Source organism: Bicyclus anynana, chromosome 21, assembly GCF_947172395.1.
Source record: "Bicyclus anynana chromosome 21, ilBicAnyn1.1, whole genome shotgun sequence".
Taxonomy (NCBI): Eukaryota; Metazoa; Arthropoda; class Insecta; order Lepidoptera; family Nymphalidae; genus Bicyclus; species Bicyclus anynana.
The window spans coordinates 320,971-330,823 of NC_069103.1; the positions used below are offsets into that span (position 1 = coordinate 320,971).

At 39.1% G+C, this 9,853-nt stretch overlaps 1 protein-coding gene across 3 annotated transcripts; it reads right to left on the reverse strand.

The window, feature by feature from the left end:
• Nucleotides 1–458: 458 nt before the first annotated feature.
• On the reverse strand, nucleotides 459–9,438 carry LOC112047756 (probable alpha-ketoglutarate-dependent hypophosphite dioxygenase). 3 transcript variants are annotated; one of them, XM_024085004.2, is made up of 5 exons: nucleotides 9,322–9,438; nucleotides 4,780–5,018; nucleotides 4,091–4,264; nucleotides 3,578–3,748; nucleotides 459–1,148 (listed from the first exon to the last, which is right to left on the reverse strand). In XM_024085004.2, the coding sequence occupies exons 2-5, from the start codon at nucleotides 4,978–4,980 to the stop codon at nucleotides 897–899; spliced, it is 798 nt and encodes a 265-aa protein (XP_023940772.2). In that variant the 5' UTR covers nucleotides 4,981–5,018; nucleotides 9,322–9,438; the 3' UTR covers nucleotides 459–896. The 3 variants fall into 3 exon arrangements, with proteins under 3 accessions (XP_023940772.2, XP_052744095.1, XP_052744094.1); XM_052888135.1 differs by lacking the exon at nucleotides 9,322–9,438 and adding an exon at nucleotides 5,199–5,306 and having other exon boundaries at nucleotides 4,091–4,240; nucleotides 4,780–4,992; XM_052888134.1 differs by lacking the exon at nucleotides 9,322–9,438 and adding an exon at nucleotides 5,199–5,293 and having other exon boundaries at nucleotides 4,780–4,992.
• Nucleotides 9,439–9,853: the final 415 nt, after the last annotated feature.

Below are 9,853 nucleotides of genomic sequence, written 5' to 3' on the forward strand. Positions count from 1 at the left end.
AGCATGGATCTACGTGCACCGCGGCAAGTGCGACGACATGTGGCTGTACGTGCGCGACATCCGCGAGCCGTGGATGCTGCAGAGCCGCGTCTCCTTCTTCTTCACGCAGCTGTCCAACAGGCGCTCCCGCCGCGGCCTCGACCCCACCACCAGCATAGCCCCGTGACGTGCTACATGTCTGTATACTCGACCCACCACCAGCATAGCCCCGTGACGTGCTACATGTCTGTAACCTCGACCCACCACCAGCATAGCCCCGTGACGTGCTACATGTTTGTAAAGTAGCCCCGATTGCAATGCTATCATCATTATCATTATCTTGGTTGAATGGCCAGGCACCTTCATATAGGAGAGGGAGTACAAAGCCTTATCCTGCAAGCCCGGATTCCAGGCAGAATTATTATTACTGAAAATTTCTCAAAAGGTTTTTGGAATTTTAGAATTTAAACAATCGTGAGTGTTATTCATAATATTAATTTATTTGTACAGTTTCATTGTATATTTTCATGCGTATAATTATCATATAGCCAACTACTATTAAGAATTTAAGTCTATCATTTAACTCATATTTAAATAAAACTGGCCAAGTGCGTGTCGGGCCATGCGCAGTTTAGGTATCCGTAGATCAAATTAGCACTTTGAACCCTTATTTATCCACTCATCTGTGACGGCCATTTTGCGCAAATCGGCCTATCTCTGACGCAAGATTGAAAAAAAAATATTTTTAAATCAATATTATGCCACACATCACATTATCTCCGATATGCTCTCCCAGGACAGTACCTTACTATGTGTGGCATAAGTTAGGAAATGGCCCCAGCTCATAGTGCGACATAACCTTTACATTTAGGACGCACTGCTTAGAAGAGCTCGCATGGGCACCTAAAAGGAACGCGTCAGTCGCGCGCCCGGTTAGCGACAGTCGCGTCGCGGGTCAAGTTGACACCGCGCAGCATCCAGCCGCGGCCGGGCTGGCCAGGCTCGCCGCCGCGCGGCCTGTCGCTCGCGTCCGCCAGCTGCGCCAGCAGCATGCGCCGCGCCCGCGCCGAGTGATTGGCGCTGCTGCCGTGCACCAGCAGGTACGAGAAGATGACCACGTCGCCGGCGGAGGCGATGACTGGCGTCGCGCCCTCGATGGGGAACTTTTTCTGTTAACGTAAAAATTTTAATAAAAAAATACAACCGACTTCAAAATTATAAAAATGTTTTTACTACACTAAAAAGCGAAAAATAACATCGTCTGTACCTACTACCTTCTCAGTTTGCTCAGTGCGATTAGTTTAGAGGCGGTACCAAGTTAGTGCTTTGTTAATTAAAGCCGTTTCTGAAAGAACTGTCTGAAAATGTTTATAACTTAACGGCTTGAATGAATACATCACTAACTTGGTACCGCCTTCAAACTGATCGCACTGAGCAAACTGAGAAGGTAGTACATACGATTATATTTTATTTGCGTATTCCCATAGAGATGAGAACGACGTTTGTAAAACGGCGTGGGGGTGTGCTAGTCTATACTAATATTATAAAGAGGTAAAGTTTGTAAGTTTGTAAGTTTGTCACATTTTTTAAATGGGGTAATCTTCGGAACTACTGGTCCGATTTCAAAAATTCTTTCACCAGTAGAATGCTACATTATCGGGGAGTGCTATAGGCTATATTTTATATTGGTATCATATATATTAGCCGAGTTATCACAGTTTTTGTCATACAGGTCGGACTGAAAATCCTCTTAAACAGACTTATTCGCATGCGCTGCCTTAACTATTGTGTAAAATTGAAATTAATGTATAGAGACTTTATGTATCTTTAAAAGTTCTACAAAAAAGTCCGCGACACTATATATCTATCTTCTATATATTAGCAGATATAGTACCTTTTGTGTTATAAAAATTATTAATTTTATATACTTAGGTTTACGTCATTATTTATACAACTAAACTTTAATCCTTATTAAAATAAATTATTTAATAATCACAAGGACATTATGGAGATAAGATTTGCCCTTTACTGTATGTTAATTACTTAAATAGTTTCGGAGATAATACAAAATTTCTAAAAGACGCAGAAATTCCGCTATATGACGCCCGGCGCTTTCATTTACGTAGTTCCCGTTCCCGTATAAATATGGCGATCAAACATAGCCTATGACACTCGCAAATAACGTAGCTTTCTATTGGTAAAACAATTTTCCAAATCGGTCCAGTAGATCCAGAGATTACCTCCTACAACCACACGAACTTTACCTCTTTATATTATTAGCATAGAAGTCTCTATAGAAATAGAGACTTCTATGCTAATAGAAGTCTCTATTTCTATAGAGATTGAGAGTCCTTCAAGAGTGGTGGTATGACCAAGAGAATCTTGGTCATACCACCACTCTTGAAGGACTGGAACGATTTTGCCAAGGTTAGGAGTAAGATAGAGAAGTTACAGGGTAGGGTAGGGTACGGGTAGGGAAGCGTAGGGGTAGTGTAGGGGTAGGGTAGGTTTAGGGCCGGGTTTAGGGTAGTGTTAGGGTAGTGGTAGGGTAGGGGTAGAGGTAGGGTAGTGGTAGGGTAGAGGTACGGGTAGGATAGAGAAGTGGTAGGGTAGGGGTAGGATAGGCGTGAGATAGGGGTACGGGTGGGATAGGGGTAGGAAAGGGATAGGGTACGGGGAGGGTAGCGGTAGGTAAGGTAGGGGTAGGGTAGGAGTAGGTTTGGGGTAGGGTAGGGGTAGAGTGGGGGTAGGGGTATGGTAGGGTAGGGTAGGGGTAGGGTAGATGTAGGGGTTGGGTAGGGTTGGGGTAGTGGTAGGGTAGGAGTAGGGTAGGGTAGGGGTAGTAGTAAAGTTGACATCGAAATTTACGCGGACGAAGTCGCGGGCGTCCGCTAGTAAAGTATAAAACGCAGTTGTAATAAAGTGTTATTCGTAAGTTTCGTATTTTTTATTTGGAATATAGCGAAACATGGTCCAACAGTAGTTCACTGACCGCAGTGTGAATATTTATTATCTGGCTTAGCATGTAAAATGTCCTATTTCAAAGAAAAACGTCCCAAACATGAAATTGGACGGCGAAAACCGTCGACCCGAGGTTCAAAATTGCTAAAACTGACAAAAAAAGGGCTGTCACAGTGTAATCCCGACCCTTTCACGCTTCGAGCTCCGGAGACGGGGCGGCTCATCTGCAATCGAGTTCCGCTAACCTTTGACATCGCTGCTCGGATATCTTTGCCAGCGATACGAGCCTGTCTATCTTGTATTTGACACCGTACAATTTTAAATACAAGTTTATAATCTACGAGTATCTGATGAGATTGTGAAACGGAACTTCAGTGGCTCAGAAACCAATGGTTAGGTTAGGTTACGTTAGGTTAGGTATTTTATTTGTGAATGTACAAATAAATAAAAAAATCTTACAGTAAACACTCGATTTAAGTCAAAGCTACTCCAGCGTTTTGAATAACTCTTTCACCACTAAAAAGCTACATCTTCACCATGTTACATACGCTATATTTTATCTTCCTATTTCTATGGAAACAGGAACTACGTGGGCGAAAAAACGCGGGGGTCAGCTAGTCTGGTATAGAAGGCATACCTGGTCAACATAGTGGAAATGGCTTCCTTCCTTCGGGCCGAAGTCCTCCAGCGGCCCCAGCTTGTGTGACCCAGGGTAAACGAACAGCCCTCCGTTCTCCGGCGTGGCAGCGTCCAGGTGGATGAAGGCTGCCACCATGGAATCCTTTTCATATGGGAAATAGGGGTAGTCCTAAAATGTAACAATATTCAAGGTCAATAATAAAGAATGAACACAATACAATAAAAGCCTGAAGGACTTCACGCCTAGGTCGAACTCAAATCTACGAGGTCTATAGATTTCAATCATCGCCCATTGGATTCATCACCGCCTATTATCGTTCCCGATATCGCAAGTTATTCACACAAGCACTCACTGCGCAATGGAGTAAGCTATGCTTGGTAGTAGCAGTACCTTTATGTAATTCAATCAGAAATGAGGAGAGCCGCAGAAGAACCAAAGCAATTGCCATAGCTCAACAGGTTGCAAAGCAAAAGTGTGAATGGTTAGGGCATAGGTATAACGGGAAACTACCTGATGCATGGGGTAGGAGGCGCCCTTCTCCGGCGGCTTGAGGTGCGCCTTGGTGTGATGCAGCATGATGTTCTCTGTGCCCATGACGTCTTGCAGCGCGTCCAGCAGAGCCTCGTTGTAGAGCAGCTGGCCGAACACGGCGTGGTGCATCTGCAGGTTGTGGATTCCTTTCACCTAGCCACAATCATTAACATGAGATATTCTTATGACTAGAAGCAGAAGAAATCATACCACAGTGGTTTAGAACCATCAGGCTGCTCTAGGTTGTCTGGTGATAATGTTTGATTCTGTAAGGATCACTAAATGATAATGATAGGAATCGACGGAATATCGTTATCTACAAAGCAAGGTGGTCTAACACCAACCAATTCCAAACTCGGGCTTTCTACTGGCAATTTATTTGAAAATTGAAAAAACTTACGGCTTGAGTATATAATATCAAAGCCGCGTAGGATAAATAATGAAGCGACGAGACACTTGTATTGTACCTATATTTAATTTCGATATAATTATTATATAAGTGAGTCTTTGATGTATTTACGCTAATAATCAATTCGCTTACTTTGGCTTCATAGCAGGTCTTCAATTGCTTGGAGCTTGGATGACCTGGACTAACATATTGGTCTTGGATTGGAACCACTATCAACGAACCTAAGCAAAGCAAGAGTACTTTCAAAGTTATTACTCACAGTATACGGGCTGTCACTTTCCCTAAACGTATCGTCGCTGCCAACCCACGAGCTCTCCGTTTTCTCAGAATTCTTCCTCTTGAACAAGCTGTCGTACTCCTCGGAGACCCTCTGCAGCTCTTTCCCTCTGATCAGCCCCTTGAGGTGGATGTATCCATTGTCCTTGTAGAACTGTATCTGCTCTCGTGTGAGGCGGACCATGGCGCTAGCCGGCTGGAAGTGGACTGAAGTCAATCTAACTGATAGTTCATATAATATTAGCGAATCCATACTTTGTCTGTGAAAAAATATTTTTAGGCCTAAACTAATTTCTATTTTCGTTATTTAAATGCATATTTTTCATTCACATGTTGCATTCACAAATTATTTATGTTAAAGGTTTTATTCTAAAAAAAAAAATATGCAGTACGTTTACGTACTTTGAGCACTCATTTAAATTTGTTATCATAACTCAGTTCATTGTAAAGTTTTTATTATTTTAGAAAATTATGATTATTGCTTAGATGCTTTTGTAGTAAATTGATTGGCTATGCACAGACAACACATATTAAGTGTGAGATAATGTACGTAAAGATAATCGTAAAGTGTTATTGCCAAGAGCAAGGTTTGTGACCTTCCTGATAGTATTACAGAACTTATTTATATTATTACGTGACTTTAGCTACAAACCACATACCTATATAAAGACCACATTTTATCTAAATCGCCAGACGTATGTAACTATACCTAATAGAGGATTTCTAAATTTGCACTTTGTTATGTAAACATTTAACCTGAAATAAACATTTATTACGATAAACATGGTTATCGATTACTTGTTTACTGTACAAGTTCAGCCTATGCATTTACGCAAGTGATTTGTGCCATTAAATTATTTTAACTAGCGGATGCCCACCCTTTCGTCGGCGTGAAACTCGATGTAAAATTTCAATCCCTATTTCACCCCTTTTATTAATATTTTCACACGTTTTATACAAAACAAATAGTCCACAAAATATTTTACAAAATTATAACTTAAACATTGACGATTTATGTTAAAAAGACTTTAACCCCTTTTTTCTTCAAGGACAAAGTTTTGAAAATAATTCAATTACCAATTTTTACAAATGCAACTTAATAAATGAAAGACTGTCCATACAAAATTTCAACCTCTATTTCACCCCCTTCTGATATTATTTTCGTGACAAAAAGTTTCATTTGAATTAATTCAGTAGTATAAGTTTCTTTTTTGGAGTTTAAATTTTTTCCTTTTGAGGTACGGAACCCTAAAAATTATTACACAGACTAAATATACGTCGGCGTTTGCTAGTTAGATACGAATACATTTGAATATCAATCATTCTCGAGTATTTATTAATCCGATGTAACTACGCCGAGAGCGCGGGACCTCCTGAATGCACCTTTGTGTGAAGCGACCGGCATTTCACGGCGTCTGGCTCTTACACTACTATCGAACATCCCTAGCACCTTAATAGACCTAACAAAGAACGACTCTATTATTTGTGTAATAAGGTTGAAATTCTAAAAATTTAACAACCATCCATTGCTAAGTTTGAGTATTGTAAATTAAACTTTAAGTTTATTAAAATAAGGTGATATTTAAACTACGTAGTAAAGGTTATAAGCTGTTTTAACTATTTAGCCATAAGCGCTGTAGCATTCCGCTACAGTTTTTCAATAGGGTTGACACTCTGTAATGTGTATATCCAAGTTTACAACACCGGCGGTCACTGTTAAGCTTTTCATATGAAATGATATAAAGGTTTTGTAACGTGGTAAAATTCTTTCGTATTTTTTTTCTGTAATATTGAGAAACGGAAACAATTTTTTACGACATTTTTATTTTACTACAACTTAGTGTTTGACTGCGATCTCAGTCATTGATGTTCGGTGACTATCCATCGTCACTATCATCGTAGCACCAGGCTTTGATCATGAAAAGCTAACTTGGAAGATGTACGAGGTCTACTCTACCTATACTTTTGACGGCTTCATACCAGAACGCTGAATGCTTTGGCAGTACGTCTTTACCGGTAAGGCTAAACTAGTAACTAGTCTATTTAGAAAATATTACATCCTAAATTTAACATATATCTGAGACACGAGAGCACCTTTCTATATCTTTCTGACCAACTATGCCAGAGGTCATCAAATGGAAAAGTACCTAACTAAAAAACAACAAATATATAAAGAAAGTACCTAATCAAGACTAGCGCTAATTGTATAACTAACCTCGTGTTTTGGTTTTTAAAATCATGTTATGAACAAGACAGTGTTACTTACACTAACACATCAATATATTAGCAAGTAGAATTATATTGTGAGAGTATGAGTAAAGTTGAACAGGCCAATTGAGGAGCAAAATAAACACGAAAACATTAGTTTTTGCGCCTTTTCGCGTAGACGCTGCGCCTTGGGCACCAGGCTTAAAAAACACCAGGTTTAAAAAAGGGTTCTCTAGTTTAACGGTGACCAAAGTCAAGGAACTATTTACTTTAGCTAGCTAAGTAAAATAAAACTAAGAAGCCTTGTAAACTTGTAACCTTGTAATTAGTGGCAGCCCTAATCTGTGGCACGTAGCAGACGGACGTCGGTCGCATCTGCATACTACGCCAACGGAGTGTGACGCAGTAAACGTCCAACACAATTACTTTAGAGTAAAATCGACTTAATAACACTTATTTGAAAGTTTAAATTCATTCACTCATAAATAGCTATTTCTCTAAGCGAAAAGCAAACATTTGTTTAAAATAGTTACACTGAAAACACGATTAGGTATTTATGGTTTTTATAAAAGTAGTAGTTAAGTATTCGTTGATTTTTATTTTATTTACGCACTTGAAAGCCACGAAACAAGTCCCTAAAACGCGGCGTTAATGTCTTAATTGCCATTTTGGTAATGGCGGTCTTATCATTTGTGTAAGGCGCTGTCAATTTTAGTTCAGGTTTTAGCCGCGGGACTTCTTTCGTGGAGCGGCGTCTACTGAATCGGCATGTTCTAGCTTGAGTTAGATTCATATTTTGTTTTACTATCCATCCACAATGATGATGATCATATCAGGATACCTTCACAGCCCACTACAGGCCAGGTCTCCTTATAGTAGAGCGGATATGGAGTTCAGACCCGCCAAGCAGTTCCAATGCTGCTATGCGCCAGTGACTCAGTGTTATAGACACAGAACTTCAGACGAGTTCTTTGCGTGTTCTGAGAAATGTTGCCATTAGATTGACAATCTGTTTAGTCCAGAAATTAAAAGTAATTCAGTAAAGTGTAAAAATAAAATTATGGTTACATAGTTATTTAAAAAATAGTGGAATATTTCAATTCCATGCAATTCATTGTTTTGAATTATTAACACAACAAATTCATTATTATGATAAATATTAGTATATTAGTGTAATTAGTGTATTAACACGCGGGCCATTAATATCTCGATGTTGTAATAAACATTGCAATGTGATTTGTTTGTATTGAACTGTTGGCCTGTGATACCATGTTGTTTTACATTACATTACAATTACATTTTCTCGGAAAGCGACGCTATTTTTACCAGATTACCCAAAATTGTTTATGTTTATACCCAACTAAAGGGTTATGATTTTTAAACGTATAGTACAGGGTAAAAAACTATGTAAAAAAAATTGATTTTGTGAAAAATGTGTTTTAAATTCTAAAATTAACTGATTTGACTTTACGAGATATCGCTCACTAAATTCATTTACGACTAAATTCATCTAGCGAAACCATAATGGATTTATTTTATTCCCTAACCAGTAGCGTGCACATGGTTTTTAACTAGGGTATGCACTATATAAACACAGTGGAAAATTCCCATAGCAAAACAGGTTCTTAATGAGTTCTCAGGGTAAGCAGGGCATTTTTGCATCTATAGTGTACACGCCACTGTTTCTAACCTATTATAGATATGTATCTATGTATAATAGATAATGCATACATAGATAGATAAAGATAATGGGTAATATTCATAAAAAAGCAATAAAACGGAATGGTAAGTTTAATCTCCACTGAGAGCTCATCGTACAGCGCTGGTGCCAATTATTCCGACCAGCGGCAACTCCGCGAGAAACTATCCAATACTTCGGAATTATCTGGAATACTACCAAGAAACTTAATTATACTAAAGATAGAAAAAAATGTTTTTAATGCCTTTAGATATTTACTGCTATAAGTTATGACTTTCTCAGATGGGAATTAAATTTATAGTTTGAATTCTCAACTTCACCATTAAATTCTTTGATCTGATCTTAAAATAAACTTCTTGATAAAAGAAATCCTATAGTCGTGAAAGTGGTAAGAAATATTTTATCTATAAGTTTCTCATTCCTGATACGCACTGTGAAGATTAGGAATGCCCTTCACCTTTCGTTTTCTCTACCGCATATATATAACGTAGGTCTTTCAATCCCTTGGTAGATCACACGCATCCCACCAGGCGTAATTGCAGCGCGTATGTATAAAAACTTATCTTTGTTTCTCTTGGTCATGTAAGACTAACTTATTTTCAGATTTACATACCTTACCTTATTAGCCAATAGATGTCCACTGCTGGTGTCGAGCCGCCAGCATCCAGCGGTTCTCTGCAACCCACTTGATGTCCTCGGTCCACCTAGTGGGGGGGTCGATCAATACTGGTTTGCCATTCCAGCACGTTGGGACCCCAACGTCCATCAATTATCAGAATTACTAATAAGTATGTAAAGAAAGCGATAATTTATATTGAGCAATGTTAACGTTATTAATGTGTGTGTGTGTGTTAAAGTTTGCTATATCTTGTGAAACTGAAAAACCCTTTTAAGCCTAAAAATAATATATCTCGTGTCCGTTGACTTAATGAGTAGGAAATCAGCGGAATGTGCGCGGAGTGCTGATACGGCGGGGTCCACATTACCCCAGTGTACCCCACACAGCGCGGCCATTACCCCACATTACCCGCAATGTCCACGTTACCTTTGTTCTGAAATTCCACTGATGATGTCATTGGTAGTAGTAAGATTGGCGGATTTTAGTAGAAATACGCACACAAATCGAAGAAAAAATCTAGATTATTTATTT